Genomic DNA, 20,490 nt, shown 5'->3' with positions numbered 1-20,490 from the left:
CTACAGAAATTCTCTTCTGTTGTACTTAGGGTTGTGTGACATTTCACCTGAACAGCAGGGTTAGGAGCCAAACTGCAGTCTTAGTAGTGTGCTAGGATAGACAAAGCAAGCTGTGTAGTAGCTTGCTGAGCCACCAAACTGAGTTTGCAGTAACCTCTGAAATGCTGCAAGGGACGGGCTAGTAGAACATATCTGCAGTACAACGTAAGCAGATATATTTTTGCTAGGTCAGCATTCAGCCATATCAACATGCAGCTCATAAGTAAAGCTGACCCACGTGCCTGTATCACTACAGGTGTGCTAATTCGTATTCTTAAAGGGAAAATACAGAGACAGAGTGACATTTTAAACTGTTAAATATATGAACTTTGGATTAAATATCATAGCTCTGCCTCTGGGCTGAACTTCATTTGCTCTGTAACGTAAAAGGTGCATGTTGGCTTGAGTTTCAACTGTATTTGGACAGTTGGCACAAAGTGTTACCGGTAAGGTCATGACATCACTTTCATTTACGCTTTCTCACATATAATATGTTGTTGCTGTGTGTTATGCTACTGTGGTTAATTTAGTGTTACAAACATGTAGATGAAAGATGTGAGTCCATCTGTTTCACAAACATTTTGTATACAACTTTGTAAGACATTACACACTCACAAATAAAGTCTTTCAAATTGTTGGGGTGGAGGAGGAGCGAAGGAAAATACCCTGTATAGGAATAGAAAATGCAAAAAAGATAAAGGATTATGGAGCAAAGCTGAAAGAGTCATTGGAGAACAGTGAGAACTTTGAAGAACTGGAAGAAAATAACATAACTCCTGGTTCAGGAAATCATCCCTAATCGGGAAAGAATTTAAACAGAGGTTTGTCTTTAAGCGCATGTTCACATTCCATTGAAGTCATACAAGTTAAGGTTATGCTTAAAATTTAAGCCTATGTTTAAATACTCTCGTATATCACAGCCCAAGAAGGGACTAGGAAGGAAGCAGAAAATTATAGATGAATAAGATTCACCTTATTGATAAATAAGCTTTAAAAGATATTTAAAAGGGATATTGAATTTGTTTGTTTATTTGGTGTTGCTTCTCATCCTGGTGTTTGTTGTACTCTGTCTACGGAGATTATCTGTGGACATAGTCTAACTGATGCATTTTGAATATATATGGTTATCAGTGCAAACATATTGCTGATGAAATTAGTTATGAGAGAGTATTTGTATAATATTATATTTTTAACTTTTTGAAACTGATAAGTAATTGTACAAATGATATTCCACTGTATGTCTTTAATATTTTGCATTTGATTAGTCTGTATTGTATTTTTCCTGTGCATAGGGTTGCCACTGTACGGTTTCCCTGAATTGTTTCTTTTTTTGAGGTGGTTGTCCCAGGAAGTCTGTAAGGGTGCTCAGTACACACTACCAGCTGTTCCGTTTTATGGGTTCAGGATCATCCTGGACATCCTCATTTGTGTAACACAGAGGTAGCAATCCTACCTGTGCATGGTCTTTGATATGCAAAAATAGCATATGATATTACTATTGCTAGATTAGGAAGTGGGAGTTAGGAGGATGCTGTGCCACAAAATAGAAGCAAACATCACACTTGGTTGTATAAACTTCTCATAAATCAGGGGGTTTTATTTGTTTGGTTTTTTTAAGGGGAAATGAGATTATTTAAAAATTGAAATTATACCAGTGAGTATGGTTCCCTAAAGATTATGGGCCAGATTCTCAGTCTAGCATCCCTGGAAGCACAGCCCAGGATGTGCAGTTTAGCAGGTGATATGACTTTAAGTTATGTGTGCACTTCCAGGTTTCCGGGTCTGGCTTTCCCTATCCACCTGTAATCCACTCCACCAAGCCAAAAGAAGTGGAGTTTAGAATGCCATCCCTCCCTGACGCACCCTCCTCCAACTCTGAGCCTACCCCTACACTGCTCAGGGAATCCCCTGCACCTGGAGACTTCCTGCCTGGAGTCATCCAACTGCTTTCCTCTCCTGCTAGGCTGGAGGAGTGATGTAAAGGGGCAAGAATGCAGCCCAGAATCAGGGTCTACATCTTCTCTGCAGGGGCGGCTCTAGGTATTTTGCCACCCTAAGCACGGCAGGCAGGCTGCCTTTGGCAGCTTGCCTGCGGGAGGTCCCCGGTCCCACAGATTCGGCGGCAGCCTGCAGGCAACCTGCCTGCTGCCCTGGTGGCGACCAGCAGAGTGTTCCCCATGGCTTACCGCCCCAGGCGCGCGCTTGGTGTGCTGGTGCCTGGAGCCGCCCCTGCTTCTCTGGTAGATCTGGTAGAATCTTTTCAGGTGATAATACAGAGTGCATGCAAGGGTGAAGTAGTGAACATAATGTACTTGGATTTCAAAACTGCATCTGAACAATACCACATGATAAACCAGTAGCAAGGATAGCATAATAGTTTAAAAAGTGATTATGTGACTAGGGCACATTATGATAATAAAAGTTTGAGACTGGAAAGAAAAAGGAATGGTCTGGAGGAACTGGTGTATAAGACAAAACTTTAAAATCTGTATAGTGATCATTTGCACTGAACTACTGTGCCCAGTTTTTGGTCATAATTCTATAGAAAAATCATCAAGAAGATAGAAAGGCAACAAAAAATACAAAAGCACTGATAAAGTTAACTTATGCAGAATGGCTGCAGAAAGCAATGCTGAAGAAAAAGAGAGTCAAGAGGGGTTATCGCTGCATTTTTTCAGATGTTAAGAGAGACAGCGATCGTAGGAAGATAAGATCCTTGAACTAATATTAAACCCACTGCTTGGTGTACACAGACGAAAGAAGGAAATAACAGCCTAGAAAATAATTTAGGCAAAACATCCAGCATATGATAAGCATCTGTAATACCCTACCAAGAATACAAGTGAAAATAGCCAGCATAGTTATGTTTAAAGAGAATTAGATACTTAAGAAATAACACTGCAGGTTACTGATGGATATGCCAACTGACTACTTAGGTACCTGGGTCGTAGTGATTGTATAGCGGTCAGAGTGTTGACTAGAAACCAGAAGAGGTGATTCTTTTCCCATCTATTCTGGAACTTCTGCTTAAAGTGAGAGTTCATGAAAAGACCTCAGGACACTACTCTCTGAACTATGGCTTTATGGCCATACACATTACACCCAGCATGAACATGTGTACAATTGTTTTTTCTGATTATATTATACCTGAATGTCTTATTCACAAGTCTTAAAATGTGTCAGTCTAGAAATATCAGTTAATGAACAAAGCTCTATCTGCAGTAAGTCTTAGGTGAATATTTAAAAATTTCATGGACAAGTCACTGGGGAAAAAAAGCTAAAGTCATAGGTCCAGCAAACCCCCAATCCAACCAGCAAGTCTCTTACAACCGTTCCTAAATAGTGACCCAATGTCATCTCCCTTTCTCTTTCTCTGATACCAAACCCACCTTAACACCCTCCTGTGAAACCTTCATTCCAACTCTTGAGTAAACCCACTTGTAATTGTTCTCAGAAAGCAACCAGATTTACTGCCAGTTCTAGAATGACAGAAATGGCCACAAACTTTTGACAAAGATCCTGAGCTCATCTTCCATCACCTAAACCTATCCACTGCCCAAGTAAGAAGCATTTGTAGCTCTGAAGCTCCTGCAAATTTAAGAGTACTGATAAGTAGTTAAACATGTGAAATCACAGAAGATAAGAATATTCAGTTTCCATGACTTCCATGAGAACATGAGTCAAAGGCCTTTTACATGAATGAATGAACTGTAGCAAAGGCAGAGGAGGATATGAGGGGCCCATTCAGGAGCAGAATGGGAAAGAAGCATTCTTCAGATTAAAATGGCATGCGGTGTTTAATAATCTATTTTTGAAATTATTGCCCAATCACGTTGCATAACATTGTCATTAGCCCTTTTCACTCTCACCATGATGTTTTTACAGTTGGCTTGATCCTGTACAATGCAGGTGCTGAGTGTTGTGTTATAAGGTAAAGTGTGATGAGCAAGTCTGGGGAGCACAGGGCAACCTAGGACCATATAAAGGCAATCTCTGGTTTAGACGCATCATAGCATGGGACCTCTTATGGGCCCCACCCAGGTACCACGGCCCTTTCCTCATTTTGAATGGCAGTGGGCCCCTCTCCTGTCACAGAAAGGACATAAGAATGGCTATACTGGATCAGACCAATGATCCATCTAGCCTAGTATCTTGGTTTTTGACAGTGGCAGGTGCCAGATGCTTCTGAGGAAATGAACAAAATAGGACAAATATTGAGTGATTCCCCCTCTGCCATCCAGTCCCAACTTCTGGCAGTCAAAGGTTTAGGGACATAGAGAGCATAGGGTTGCATCCCTGATCATCTTGGCTAATAGGCACTGATGGACCTATCTTCCATGAACTGGTCTAATCCTTTTTTGAACCCAGTTATGCTTTTGGCCTTTGCAACATCCTCGGCAATGAGTTCCACAGGTTGACCGTGTTTTGTGTGAAGAAGTACTTCCTTATATTTGTGTTAAACCCGTTGCCTATTAATTTCACTGAGTGACCCCCAATGGTTTTTGTCTTATGTGAAGGGGTAAATAACGCTTCCCTATTCACTTTCTCCACAACATTCATGGTTTTATAGGCATAATGAGGTTCCCATCTCTCCAGCAGGAATGGAAGCAGGGCCTACACCTTCTCTTCACTGATGGCAGCAAGGGGGGCTTCCCATACTTAGTCCAACAACTGGAGTGTCACTGTTGGATCAGTGGGACTCTTATCCAGGGGCGGCTCCAGGCCCCAGCACGCCAAGCGTGTACTTGGGGTGGCAAGCCTGCAGAGGGTCCGCTGGTCCCGCGGCTTTGGAAGACGTCCCGCAGGCAAGCCGCTGAAGGCAGCCTGCCTGCCATGCTTGGGGAGGCAAAATGCCTAAGGCCGCCCCTGCTCTTATCCTCCTTCTACACACACGGTCCTCCAGGACAAAGGGTGGGGAGGGGTTGCAGGGCTCTCCAGAGGAGTTGGTGTTGGAATTAACATCTCATTGAGATGAATGGGGTAATTCATCCCTCTCTGAGCTGTTGTCTCAGTTTCCCTTCAGACTTAGGTAGACATTTTTTGCATCCTTTATATGTCCAATTTTCAAGCTTTTCTTTACAACCAGGTGGGCCAGAAACTTTTTTTAAAATAAAAGTTGAGATTTTGATATTATCACATGGCTTCAGGAACTAAGATTCCAGGTTTGGGCTGATAGTGCCTATCTGTATCTTAATCCATCTATGGCCCAGGAACCTGACTTTGCAGTGAAATTACTGCTGTCTGGTCACCAGATTACTCCAGCCTTCTAGCCGGAGAAGGGACAAGGGGTAGAAGACCAGGTGTCTCATCATGCTTGAGCATATGTCTTCTCAAACATGTCCATTATTTGTCCATACCCTGCCTATTTTTGACACTGCATCCTTGAAAGTTAGGGAGCAAGGTGCACAAAAGGAGGATTATGCCTAGTGCTTAGCCTTCCTCATGCCCATACATAGACTCAGCTCACACTTGCATTTAAGCACAACAACATCTCTGCATTCCTTGCTTCATGCTATACATGGATTTGCAGAATCAAGGTCTTTATCCGCAGCCTGACAAGAATGGCTTCAAGAAATCATACATCTTTTAGCAAAGTATGCCACAAATGTGTGTAGTTTTAAATATTATCACTAGATGGCATCTCACACACAAAACAGAAATTCACAAGGTTGGCTAAAGTATTATATATACAATCTTTCCCCCAAATCAGAAGTTAAGTACAATATAAAACATATTTAGCCTAGCTAGATTCTGTAAATGGACCTTTATGGTTCAATCATTATCTTAGGAATTAGTGAAAAATACAACACAGAGCTATGGATTTTCATAAACTCTTTCTGTCTATGTTCATTTTATATAGCACTGAGAATTGCCTGATTTAAAAAAAAAATCTCTTTTTGAGGGGGGAAAATGAACTGAAATTTTATGTTTTCATTTTGCTTCATTTATGTATGGTTCTTACCTGTTCTATATATTATTTCTAAGTTAAAACCCTATTAAATACATCGATTTTAAAATGCTTTAGAATGGTAGCAGGAAAACAAAAGAGCCATAAATCAATCACGGTACCCCAGTGGATGCTTATTGTACTGCCTACACAGGAACAATCATTTTATTTCTATCATTTAGCAGCAGAATTTAAATCACCATTTATTTTTTGTTGCGTCACCTGGCAACAACATCGGAGAGAAATTAAACAATTTCTTTCTTCACTATGTGTCTCAAGCTTTTCTTATTTTTCCCTCAGAAATTCATATAAAAATATACTCTAAAATCCATGTATTACCTACACTCTATCATTCTGGAATAAAATATATCTAGAAGTCTTGAAGATTCTGATTTTCCATCTCCTCCCTTACCTTGGTACGTCATTATTTAATCTACAAAGAACCTAGGGGTTTTTCCAGGCTGGATACTCTGTTTTGAGTAACTTAATAGTTAAAAAAAAAACCTCTAACATTGAAGGAGATCTTTTCAAAAATCTTAATCAATTTTGTAAAATATTCAGATCAAAATTATCATCTACCACAAAGGAAGTTTACTTAATCCTCCATACAAACTGGATCTTTTTAGTCCAGAACAGTTGACATGATATAAACTGGGACAGAGACTGTCTTTCTCTATGTTTCTACAGCACTAAGCACAATGGGGCACATATCTTGGCTGAGGTCCCTATGCACTATTCTAACAACAACAACCATTGCTAAATATTACAGGCCGGATTCTCTGCTGCCCAGAGAATCTGTGGGGTACATCTGAGTGGTTGGATCATCAGGGAGCCAGTTGCCGCTCCCTGATTCTTTGCCCAGCCCTAAAGCAGATTAGTATAGCCCAGTGGCTGCTCTTAAATGTATCAGCTGGCAATAGTCCCCGAAGGACCATATGACAGTGAAAGAGACCCAGAATGCATGCATTCCAGCTATGCTTCCTTCTTGCCCTCCAGTGACAATGGCCCTCCAGTGACAGGAGTATGTTTTGCCAGCTGAACACCTAGTAGAGAGTCTCCCATTTCTGGATGTTTTTATGAACTTCAAACATTTTGAGGTTTGTTCATCACTGAATGATTCCCCATTTCATATAGTATGGTGGCTGAATTCTTTTTTCTGAAGTATTAGGCATCGACCAGTCTCATATACAGAATACTGGACTAAATGAACAATTGGTTTATTCTGGTATGGCAATCCCCAAATTACAGCATTTTGAAGGGTGATGGCTACTGTCATTAATTCAAATGTTAACAGTCTTCCAAGACACTTCAGGACAGTGTCAGTTTTTGCTCAAGAGCATCATTTAAAAATATCCATAAAGTGTAGAAAGAGTATTCCAAGCAAATGTTATCAAGGCTATGTCCAGAGAAGGCCTTTAGGCATCCTGGGAGCACCACTGCAAAGGCAGCAGTGATGAGTAGTAGATGAATTCAGATGCAGCTGATTAGCACTGCATCAATTGATACTTACATTTTTAGGAGTTTTTAAAAGAGCATCAGTTGATAGCTAAATGTTTGGGCATTTTTAAATACAGACAGACAGATGAAGAATGAAATTGTTCTGCAACTAACAAAATTATTTAGTATGTAAACAATTTGCACATCTCTAAGGGACGCCATAGAGACACACAGAGAGAAAGAATTATACACTGCCTCAAAAACTGGACATAGTGTATTGTTTCCTGCTATGCTTTCCTATTTTTACCAAGACTTTTCTGTCTGGTGAGCTTTTCATGATGCTGCCTGCAGTAACCCTCACTAAACAACACCACTGTATAGCTCCCAGCTAAATCCCATAGGATACTACAGAGGTTAAAGGAGGAATATACAATACAGTGAGAAAGAAATGACAGATGACAACACATAAGAGATGTCAAGATGATTTAAAACAGATCAGTCCCGTTGTTTTATTTGGACTGATTTAATGTTACGTTGAGGCCGAGTGGTTACTATATGCAACTAAATTCTGTCCTTTCTATTACCATGTGTCAAGCAAGTTTAGTGAATAATTTATGCTAAATGTGGATAACCTCAGATTTCCTTAGATTTTGATTTAATCTGGATAAAATTCCTCCTTTTACAGGCACATACAAACAACTCATGGGATTAATGACTGCACCGATGTTAAATCTCATTGAATGTGGATCTGCATCATTAACCTGAAAACATCTCAATGGCTTAGTAGTCAATACTGAAAGGTGCCAAATACTCTGGCCTCAATCCCACTTCAGCTCATGCTTAATTATCTGCATAGTTCATTGAATAAGCATGCAGGAGTGAGCCCTTAAGAATTTAAAATATAAAACATTTTCATCTTTCTAAATTATCCTTTGCATCTTTAAGAATCCTTCCTGTCCCCCTTTTCATTCCTGTCGAACAACTTCCTTTCAAGGCTCCTTGTCACAGTAACCAACCTTCCCTCTGAGGAGCACTGAATGGAATTCCTTTAGGACAGCGGATCTCATCCTTTACCCACATCACAAAAAAAAAAAAAAAGAAGGGAGAGAACCCCTCTCATTCTCATTTCCACTATATAAAAGTGGGTTCCCCTTTGGACCTGTTCCTGCACCTCAGGCTGAGAATTCTTTCTTTAAGAGCTTTGATCAGTGAGAAGGAGTACTGAAGAAAAACGTCATATGCCATTTAGGTTGTATTAGCAAACTTTTTCCAGTGCTGATGCTGAAAACAGGAGGTCTTCTCTTATAAGGTTGAGTTACTTAAATATTTGAAATAACAAAATGAATGCAAAATTGTCTTTAGTTTTTTCTCTCCCCCCCATTTATTAAATAGACTCCTGGGATTCTGTTCAGCGAACCAAAGACGTCTCTCCTCAGCTGAACCAGGCCACTATCATTGACCTCCACCCTTCCTCCACCTACAACATCCGCATGTATGCCAAAAACCGCATTGGCAAGAGCGAAGCAAGCAATGAGCTCACTATCACTACGGATGAAGCAGGTACATTCTGGCTTTGTATTGTCTAAATCAGGAGTTCTCAACCTTTTTCTCTCTGAGGCCCCCCTCAACATGCTATAAAAACTCCTGGGCCCAGCGGGGGCAAGGGGGGACTCAGGACTCCAGGCTAGGGGAGGAGGGGGGCAGGGAGAGGGGGCCTTGGGCATAGGCGTAGTTTGACTTATATTTAGTGGTAGGCAAGGGCCAGCTCCACACAATGCGATCCAGGGAGGGAGTGCCACCTCCACTCCCTGACTCACCTCAGCAGGCCACCCACGAGGGATGCAACCAAAAAATATAACTCAAAGCGGGGAAACAATTCAAGAAGTTTGAAAACCACTCAGGGTTCAGGGAGGGGGTAGCTAGGGGCTGTGTGCTTACAGGGAGTAGCTCAATGTGCAGGGAGAGGGGTAGCTAGGGCTGCCGCCTGCAGGGGCGGCTCCAGGCACCAGCAAGCCAAGCGCATGCCTGGGGCGGCAAGCCACAGGGGGCGCTCTGCCAGTCACCGCGAGGGCGGCAGGCAGGTTGCCTTTGGCGGCATGCCTATGGAGGGTCCGCTGGTCCCACAGCTTCGGTGGACCTCCCGCAGGTGTGCCATCAAATCCATGGGACCGCGGACCTTCTGCAGGCAAGCCGCCGAAGGCAGCCTGCCTGCCGTGCTTGGGGTGGCAAAATACCTAGAGATGCCCCTGGCCCCCAGGATGGCCCCACTCTGTGTAAGGCACTGCATTTTGGGGTAGCGACACCCTTGTGCCTCCCCAATTCTGCCCATAGGCTCAGGTCTTCTTCCTGCAGGGAGGGCTTCATCCCTGTGCTGCTCCCAACTTCAACCCCCTGGTGAGTGCAGCACCGGGGCTCCTGGCTTCAGCCCCACAGTGCTGCTGGCTTCAGATGGGGGCGGGGGCACCAGGGCTCCACCACGGCTCCCAGCTTCAGTGGGGGGGAGGGGCTTCTGGCTTCAGTCCCATGCCACTCCCAGCTTCAGACCAGGGGCACCAGGGCTCCCAGCATCTGCCCCACGTCGCTGCCGGCTTCAGCTCCACGCTGCATAGCTGCTGGCTTTGTTTTTTTGGGGGGTGGGGTGGGGGGAGGAGGGTTTTGCCAGGGCTCGGTGCACTGGGTTTCAGCCGGGGGGCCCTGCAGACCCCTGAAAGGTCTCATGGACCCCTAGAGGGTTGCAGCCCCCCCTTTGAGAACTGCTGGTCTAAATCTTAGCTGAGCTCAAATTTTCTTCCTTACTAGAAATTTCTGTTTGAAATGCCAACTACACTACTACAACTATCTCACAGAGGATGCTAAAATATTCCAAGAAAGCATGACTTCAGAAACATCATTGTGCAGGCCTGTCATTAAAACTGTTCAGTGGCATCTAGTGGTCAAAGAAGACATTACGCTCCAAATTTTCAACCTTGGGAACTAGAAGCTATGCATTTAAATCCCTATTTGAGGACCCAAATATGGATTTAGGTGTCTAACTTAAGATTCCCAAGATTGAAAATGTTGATCTACATGAATAATGTTGTTATTGAGCTATTCTCCACCCCTTTAATGTCAATTAAAGTTAGTTTGCATTAATTTATTAATATTGTTTCCTTGAATTTAATTTTCATGCAGTCCTCCACCACAGATGGCATTGGCCATTTGCAGCACTTCCTCTCCAGCTAGGAGGACAAGTGACTGACTTTTCACAGAACAGTCATACCAGCGCCGCTGTCTCTCTGTTCTGGCAAGAGTACCCTGCCAACACCTTCCCCTTAATGCCCGGGATAGCCCCTTTTGAGCCTGTCATTGCAATATGCAGTGGCTTCTTTGCATTCAAGTCTCTATGTACCTCACTTGCTGAAGTGAAAGAAGTTATCCTTTATTGCTTTCCTTTCCTCTGATGCCTCCCTCTTTCTGAGGCCAATGCCCTATCGTTTTCTTCCTTGAATTATACGTCATAATGTTGAATATCTGCAAATATCTCCCATCAAAGTTACATATTGCAATTAAATGAATAGACATCACAGCTGGGATTCCCAAAGGAGCCTAAGAAAATTCAACATACAAACACCACTGAAATTCCTATATTCCTTAGGTTCCTTTGAAAACTCTAGGCCATGCTAGAATCTGCCATTTCTTGTTTGAAAAGCATACCTGCATCACGCATATTTTTTTCTATGCTAACATGCTAATACCTCCCTGCCTGGGTTTTTTTCCCCCCAAAAAAGATATATGCTAGGAGTTATTTTCGGGAAGACATAGGACATTGTGTTTGACAGGAGGTCAGCCTATGATCACCATGGTCCCTTCTGGCCTTGGAATCTATGAATCTATGTACAGTTGAGAGGTAAAATAACAATGTAAGTGGTTGGGGGCAGATTATGGCAGATAAAGGCCCACCGCATTCTAAAGCTACATGATGATCTGGGTTCTAGACACTCAGTGGCATGGTTTTCAGCCCACATATGAGAATTTGGCTGTGCAAATCTTATTAATATTAATAGAAGACCAAATCACTGCAGTGAAAATTTACCCCTTGCCATGAGATCAGATTCTCAGTTCTCAAGGATTTGTGACAAAGAATAAGAGCACAAGGGCTTACTGTACAAATGGAAGCAAACAGGAGACAACATGAGCTGCATTCATTTTTTCCCCTTAATGCCCTTTTTCAGCATATATATTGCACCCACAAATAATGTCTGTGTTAGAAAAGGAAGAGAGAATGAACAAAACTCTGCATTATGGATTTTAATTTTATATTATTCTTAGTGGTGGGGCAGATTTCTTTACTATACATCAAGGAAAGGACGAGTAATTTGTTTGCTTTTAAACTACATGTTGAATGCAAAAATGTTTTTCCTGTTTGCAAGGTGAAATATGAAATCTTTAGAGAAAGAGGTTACCCATCCGGAATACATCCACCTCCCACTCTCCCCTTCCCAGAATCTCCTAAAGAAATTGTTTCTCATATACTCACATAAGTTATTAGTATGTGCTGTTAATAAACTTGGAGTGTTCCTTACTTACTGACTTTCTTTTGTCTGATAATTAATATGTCAGCATCAGCAACTGACCTCCCATTAAAAACTAGCTTCCCCATTAGGCTGAAACCTGGATGTCACATTTTATCCAGTGTCTCCAGACCTAGTTTCAGGATTACTGGGCCTTTCACTGCTCTCATTAGGGAGCTGTCCAGTCAGAGTGAAAGGTCAGTTATGTGGAACCGCAGTCAGAAGTCATTGATTTATTCAAGGAGCAATCAGCAGAGGGAAGGTCAGGTCTAGGCAAGGCAACAGCATTTGTTGTCTTGGTTTTGGTTTGATCAGTCGCACAGTATGCATAAGTGCAGTCATTTGTCATTGTTTACTGTTTGCTGCTCTTACATCAGGAGGGTTAAATTAGCACAGGGTGCTGAGCAGGAGGGAGACACCTAAGGGAAGAGATCAAAATGAAGGCCTGAGAAAAACAACATTAAAAATTTAAAAATCCAAACCCCTTTACTGCAAAGGTGCAGATTACATATCCTACACTAGTGTGACTCCAGGCTGCCAGCATTATTTATTAGAAAGTAAACTGAAAAGGATGCCTTCAGCAGGAGGAGAGTCAAGCAATATTCTCTGCCCTTCCACTAATCTGGAGCTGATTTCAGGGCTATTGGAGCTTTACCTCCTAACCTTTAATAGCTATTGCTTTGAAAAATAGACTGGGAGAGCTCATTTCCTTCAGTGTTTGACAGGAAAGCAGAAGGCTTGTTTTTCTTTGTTTCTGTGTATTGTTAAAGTTTAACAGTGCAAGCTGAGATATCGGGGTTCTCTTTCTGGCTTTGTCACAGACTCTGAATGACCTTAAGATGCTCATTTATCTTCTCTGTGCCTCAGTCTCATCATCTGTACAATGGGTATAAAACATTTACCTGCCTCACAGTGATGTTGTTAGGCTTAAATCTATCATGTCTGTAAATCTTTTAGAGATGCTTAGATGGGAGGCCCTAGAGAAATGTATGGCATGTTAGAGCAAGGAAGGTTGCAGGAAAGTTGGCTCCCACATGCGAATAGTTATCAAAGGCTCAGTGGGTTTAGTGTTTGTGTATAAGTCTATGACTACACTGCAGTTGGGAACAACCCAGGTAGACAGACTTGCACTAGCATGGCTCAAGTTGGCATGCTAAAATAGCGGTGTGGATATTCTGGTTCTGGCAGAGATGTGGGCTAGCTACTCAAGCTCAGAACCAGAGCTGCTGGACATAGGGGCGGCTTTATGTTTTTTCCACCCCAAGTACCACAGTCAGGCGGCCTTCAGCGGCATTTCTGTGGGAGGTCCGCTGGTCACTCAGATTCGGCGGCAGTTCTGCGGGTAATCTGCTGGTCCCACGCCTTTGGTGTACCCGCCGCCGAATTGCCGTCGAAGCCACAGGACCGGTGTACCTCCCACAAGCGTGCTGCTGAAGGTTGTCTGAATGCCGCCCTGACAGTGACCGGCACGCTGCCCACCGCGGCTTGCCACCCCAGGCATGTGCTTGCTGCACTGGTGCCTGGAGCTGCCCCTGGTTGGACTGGCTTCAGAGCCTGAACAGCTACCCAAGCTGCAATGTCCATACTGCTAGTTTAACATGCTAGCTTGTGCCCCACAGGCGTGAGTCTGTCTGCCTGGGCTGGGAGGTTCGCTCCCAGCTGCAGTGCAGACATACTGCAATTAAAAATCCATGGCTCACGGGGCTTGGACTGTGGGACTGCTTAATTGTGATGTAGACGTTCCAGGCTTGGGCTGCAGTCTGAGCCCTGGGACCCTCCCATCTCACTGGGTCCTAGAGCTCAGGCTTCAGCCTAAATCTGGAAGTCTACACTGCAATGAAACTCCACAGCTCCACAGCCTGAGCACTGCAAGCCAAAGTCAGTTGGCATGGCCCAGCTGCCGGTTTTTCATTGCACTGTAGACATACCCTAAGGCAGTGATGGACCCCTGCGACCTGTCAGGGTAATTTGCTGCTGGGCCGTAAGACAATTTGTTTACATTGACCATCCACAGGCACAGCCGCCCACAGCTGCCAGTGGCCATGGTTCAGTGTTCCTGACCAATTGGACTTGCAGGAAGCGGGAGCCAGCACAACCCTGTGGCCTGCACCGCTTCCCACACCTCCCATTGGCCAGGAATGGCGAATCGTAGCCACTAGGAGCTGTGGGCGGCTGTGCCTGCGGAAGGTCAATGTAAACAAACTGTCTAGCGGCCCGCCAGCGGATTACCCTGACGGGCCTTGTGTGGCCCACAGGACACAGGTTGCCCACCCCTGCCCTAAGAGGTTAACATAACCTTGCACATTTTGGATGGAGTGTTTGCAAAAAATCACCTAATTAATTCCTGGAAACCATACTGGAAATTCACCTCATTGCCTTCAGGGTAGTAGTTCGATTCCTAGCAACTCTTCATAATCATGTAAGTTGTGGTGAATGTGTACAGTGAAATTGGCAGACATTAATTTCACTCCACCACAACCTCTGTCACAGCCTCCTTATCACACACTTTGTCACAGTACACTCCCCCTCTCCTCTCTATGCCCTGTGTCACCATCCTCTCCCCTATCCCAATGCCCTCACACAAACACGCTCCGCTATACCCTCTGTCACAGCTTGCTCCCTCCCACCATATCCTCTGTCATGGCTTCTCCATCACAAACTCACCCATAGTCTGCCTCCACCATTCACCTTCCTCTACACTCTCTGTCATAGTGCCCCTCACCTCTAACTCCACTATACCATCTACTGCACCCCACAGCCCATAACACCATCTGTCATGACCATTAGAATCATAGAACCATAGGGTGAGAAGAGACCACCTGGGTCAGCTAATCTAACCCCCTGCCAAGACACAGGACCCGTCTCCCTATTCTTGCCCTCACACCTATCTCATCCCCCATCCAGCTCCCCAGTGACCCAGGGTACAAACATTCACTCTGTCATGGACTCACCACATTCTTTATCACAACCCATTCAGCTGCAACTATCTCCTTCACAGTCCCCCAGGCAAGGTCCTGAGTCTGCTCTCACTTACATTGATGTAAATCAGGAGTACTAGTATGAAACCAGTGTGAGAGCAGAACTGGGTCCAGGATGTGTTATCCCAAGCATAGCAAAGCAATCCAGAATCTTTACAAAAAATAAGGCACAATCACTAGCTAATGTTTGCTACAGTGTTTCTCTCTGATTTCCTTCCTACTTGCACGAGCTTCCTGTGGTGAGTCTGAATTCTTCAGACCAGACAAGCAAACGTTTAGCCTATATAAACATGTCACAGTAATAACTTCCACGTCAGAGACAAAGAATATGTTTCTGCACATGGAGGAACGAAATAAACTGTGGGCATAAAGGAGATTTATGGTTGCCATACTGTGATGCCAAAGAAAAGACAGGATTTTACCAGCTCGTTTCATAAGCCAAATTTTTTTGCACATATCTACTACAAAATAATATATCTGGAGTGATGACATTAGTATCTGTAAACTGGTGGTCAGAGTCTAGAGTTGACTTAAAGAACTAGCAAAGACCCCACTCTTGCTGTTGTGCTTACCCTGTTTTCATTACTGTGTGTTACTGAATAGGAAACTTAGGGTACATCTACACAGCAACTAAAACCTGCTGCTGGCCCATTCCAGCTGACTTAGACTCATGGGGCTCAGGCTAAGGGACTGTTTAATTGCTGTGTAAGCATTCAGGCTCAGTCTGGATCATGGGCTCTAGCACTCTACGTGGTGGGAGGGTCCTAGAGCTCAGGCTCCAGCCCAACTCAAACATCTACACCACAGTTAAACAGCCCCTTATCCTGAGCCCCACGAACCTGAGTTAGCTGGCATGGGCCAGCCACAAATGTCTGATTGCAGTGTAGACATGCCCTCAAACTAAGGTCCCACATGAGCTATAGGCAATGGTTCCACTTCACCATGCGTGAAATTCACCCCACTGCACAGGGCAACAAAATCCCACAAAATAGGACTGGTACATGACTTCAGTGGAGCATAAGCCTTGTGCTAGGTCTCTGTACAGGCATGAATTTCACCCATGTAAGCCCAATGGACTCCTTTCACTGCAGTCATTTGCTGCTGTTTACCCCTCAGACTGCTTTCATTGCAACATCCATTTCCTCCTGCTCTCCCTCTCACAACCTGGTCTCTTTTGCTCCCTTTCTCATATTATTAAATTTGTGATTTCTTATTTTTTATTCATGCCACCTCATATATATAGAAATCTTCTACTAGAGCTCTGAGATATCTCCGCAGGGCCGGCTCCAGGCCCCAGCGCGCCAAGCACGTGCTTGGGGCGGCATGCCACGAGGGGCGCTCTGACGGTCGCCGGGAGGGCTGCAGGCCACTCTGGTGGACCTCCCGCAGGCGTGCCTGCGGAGGGTCCGCTGGCACGCCTGCGGGAGGTCCACCAGAGCCGCGGGACCGGCGAGCGGCAGAGCACTCCCCGCGGTGTGCCGCCGTTCTTGGGGCGGCGAAATGGCTAGAGCTGGCCCTGTATCTCTGTCTCTTTCTTCACATCCTTCCATTAAAACGGCTTGGTTTTACCTTTCTTTTACAAATCCCCACTGCAACACTAACTGCCTCCAATCACCGTTCATTGCATTGTAACCGTCTAATTTAGATAGAAGTTTCTCAGGACCAGAACTTTGTCTTCCAACTTGTTTGTGAAGCACCACACATACTGTTGGCAGTATATAAATAATAAGAGAGGCTCCCTCTGACTGAGCCAGCAGAAACTGTCCCGGGTTCATGTAATCAGGCAGGATATTCTTTATATGGCTTCCACACTGATATATTTAGACACAGAAAAACTATTTGTGCAGTTTTTACTTCATAAAATAATAATTTTGTACTGAACTTGCTCAGTCTTTAGTTAACAGAACGAGTTTAATCAGAAGCTACATGTTGAAATGATCAAAGCTGGTTGAAGAGTTGTTGTGTTCCCTAATTCTGAATGGGTGCTGCTGTCTTTTCAGTGCGAGCACATTCACAGCAGCTTAAAGCACATTCAGCATATCAGTAGAGAAGATTTCAAAGGGAAAGAAAAGCATCATGAGCATGTCACTAAACAAGGCTTTTGAAGGAAAGTCACATGCGACTCATTCCTGTTTTATTTGCAAACTTGCTAAATCTTGAAATAAAAACATTTCATTGTCACAAATGCCATGCAACCAGCTAGTGGAGACTCCTTAGCCTTTCGGTTTTGTTTGAGTAAAGCGATACCTTCAATGCTTCATATGCTGTTAAATGGTTTCATACCAACCCAAAGCCTCTGTTCTATGCCACAGTGTTGGCATCAACACTATATTTTGTTTATTTCTGCCACATTATAAGAACCTGCCTTATGATGGATGTGTCTCCCTTTCTGTCTCTCTCACCAGCTCCTGATGGCCCACCTCAGGAAGTTCAGCTCGAGCCTGTATCTTCACAAAGCATTCGGGTCACTTGGAAAGTAAGTAACCATAGCAGGAAACAGAGACTCTAGCAGTATTTATGTATGTTCAGAGAACTGTTGTTAGAGTGAATATTATAATAACTGTGGATCAGAAGTATTTTGTTTTGAATAGAAGCATGGAGACCCTCTTCAGTGCTATGTCTCAATTTGATCAAAAGTAGAGTCCATGTGTTCACACATAGTTTAGTCAAAATTATCAGATTATCTATTTTTCCAATATAATTTTGAAAAAATCTCTATTGTAACTTCCGTACTCTAATGCTTGTGACTTGGTTTGGTTTTATTCAGTGTCCTGATAACTGAAAAGTTTTTACATATGTTGATTGACAGTGAAAACAGTAGGTTTATAAAGACATTAAACCAAACTGTACATCCTGATGAATAGAATAAAGATGCATAGTCACTATGTATAATCTTAATAAGAGTGGCAATTTCCATACCATATTCAGGGTAAACTGTTAAAATAAAGTTACAGCATAATGGCCATAAACGTGTGTAGAAATTCTACATGGTTACTGTAACTTATGTAATGGGATGTGAACTTTGCCCTGTAACACAGAACTTTTGGAGTGTCATGGTAATAATTGTAGAATGCTGGCAATTTATCATACCAGCACGCTCTCATTTCAGACAGTTCATGATGGAACCAGATTATCCTGCATATAAAGGAAGCGTCTGTGCAGACAGACAGACTATATCTAATGAATTGTCCAGCTAATGCAGACAAACCTCACATGCTAGGGATTCTGGAGTAGGTTAGTAGTAGTTAAAAATAGATATATTGAAAAAACTGTCTCCAGGGGCTGTTCGCTGAAGTGCAAATACAGGTTTCCCTATCATCAATCCTAAATTTATTCTTCTTCACCCCACAAACATGAGGGTGACATGAAAGTACAAATAATATTAAAGGTGCTTTGCACAAAACTCAGTTTTTCCTCGGTGGTCTTGGTTTCTGGGGATGATTCTCCGTTGCTGCTGAGGTATGCGTTGTTCTTTGTAGTGCATGTGTCATCTGCAAAGCATTGCATTTAGTATATAAATCTAATAGCAAAATATAATTATTCAGATTGGGAGAGGAGATGATAAAATTATAAAATGCAGCAAATTGCATCCTATTTAAAATTCCTGCGATGTGTAAGGAAGTGATTTTGCCTTGACTTGTTCAATCAGGAAAAAATTCTTTGCTAGTCCTTTTTTAGTTGTCAGATATACAGTCATAATGTTTGCATCACCTTCATGTCATACAGTTATACTTTTTGTTGCTGTGGTTTTCACAGGTAGCAACGGTTTGTGGCTATAACGAATAGCATCATATAGCAGGCAAAATGAAGCTCCATAACATGCCAGTAGAGAAAGCTAAAGAGGATACATGAAGTGCCATACTTCAATATATTTTACCATTAGCAGGAGAGCACACAGTCATCTTCTGAAATAATGTATGCTGTATACTGACTCTGGCCTTATATGAAGAAATACTTAAAGGCTGATTTTGGAGGAGATTTCCAAAAGCACAAATGGGAGTTAGGCACCATTGACATTCTGTGGGAGTTATGCACCTCATTGCCCATTGGTGTCTTTTGAAAATCTCCTCTTTAGTATTATGAACTCACATCAACGCAAATATTTACAGCTGAAATGAAACTTCCTGGCCTAAATTTTCAAAAATTGCCTACATCATCATAGGTACACTTTTGCACTCGTAATTAAATGTGGGCACAATTAGCTGTGCCTGCAATTGTATCCATTTAGACATTTAACTACTTAGTCTGTGTGTGCTGTCAGGAAAGTAATTGCATCTACCTGAGTGCAGCTGGAGCTTTTCTTCGTCCCTTTCTTGTACAGAGGGGATTCAGAATCATGGCCAAGCCTGATTTGCTCTGTGAAACTACAACACTTTTCAAGTGATGGCACTGTACACTTTATAATAAAATGAACATGCAGGAGCACATTATACTGAAAGAACAAATGACATACACTATAATGTAGCAGTAAGATAATTTATTATAACTCATATACAAATAAATAAAAATATTAATAATAATAGTGCAACAGTTAAAGTTGCTACACACTCAACCTACCTGACATAAACCACAAAAGCAAGGAAATGGTCATTTAAGCTGCATATCAATACAGACCCTCTATTCTTCTATCCATAAACACACACCTTAGCTCTACTGCAGCTATCATACATCACAGACCATGAACCACAACCTTCACTCTTCTGCTTTAGAGAGGCACCATAAGAGGCATGATATTCACTTAATTAAAATTATTTTCGGTTCAGTATGGATTAAGAAGTTGTATTTTGGTTACAGTTGCACCAGTCTCCCTTGCTCTCAGTTCCCCAGGTGTCTGGCAGGAAACCAGTCACTTTGATTCAGTGGTATTTAGAGTTGTTCTAGAACAGGGGTCAGCAACCTTTCAGAAGAGCTGTGCCGAGTCTTCATTTATTCACTCTAATTTAAGTTTTCGCGTGCCGGTAATACATTTTAACGTGTTTAGAAGGTCTCTCTCTATAAGTCTATAATATACAATTAAACTATTGTTGTATGTAAAGTAAATAAGGGTTTTAAAATGTTTAAGAAGCTTCATTTAAAATTAAACTAAAATGCAGAGCCCCCTGGACCGGTGGCTAGGACCCGAGCAATGTGAATGCCACTGAAAATCAGCTCGCGTGCTGTCTTTGGCACACGTGCCATAGGTTGCCTACCCCTGTTCTAGAATATAAAGTGTCCACAGATGATCTGTTGGCTCATCTAAACAATGCTAGGTTTCACCATGGTGTTTGAAAAAAGATGACTACTTCTTTCTTTTTCTTTTTCTTTTTCTTTTTCTTTTTTGACCAAGAATCTCCCTCACTGGTTAAGCTCAGGCTACTGCTATGCCTGTGCCCTTCCTTTAGGACTACTGTTCACCCATCATGATCCTTACTGAGATACTTCTTTTCTGACAGGGAAACTCTGGGCCTTAGTCTCTATCGCCTCATTTAGGGGTGGAATCATCACTTTGCTATACAAGTGACATGTACACAACCTCTTGGATGCAAACAGGCTACATCCT

The 20,490-nt window shown here is 42.9% G+C and overlaps 1 protein-coding gene across 3 annotated transcripts in view; it reads left to right on the top strand.

The window, feature by feature from the left end:
* DSCAM (DS cell adhesion molecule) overlaps positions 1 to 20,490 on the top strand; it is a 680,512-nt gene that overhangs the window by 541,098 nt on the left and 118,924 nt on the right. For all 3 annotated transcript variants that reach the window (XM_050933241.1, XM_050933240.1, XM_050933242.1), the window contains exons 15-16: positions 8,816 to 8,983; positions 17,357 to 17,427. In XM_050933241.1, coding sequence (XP_050789198.1) covers positions 8,816 to 8,983; positions 17,357 to 17,427 — 239 coding nt within the window. The remainder of the gene's footprint in view (positions 1 to 8,815; positions 8,984 to 17,356; positions 17,428 to 20,490) is intronic.

The sequence above is a fragment of the Gopherus flavomarginatus genome, chromosome 1 (assembly GCF_025201925.1).
Source record: "Gopherus flavomarginatus isolate rGopFla2 chromosome 1, rGopFla2.mat.asm, whole genome shotgun sequence".
NCBI lineage: Eukaryota > Metazoa > Chordata > Testudines > Testudinidae > Gopherus > Gopherus flavomarginatus.
Note: the sequence above shows the minus strand (reverse complement) of the source record. Positions and strands in the feature narration are given on the sequence as shown.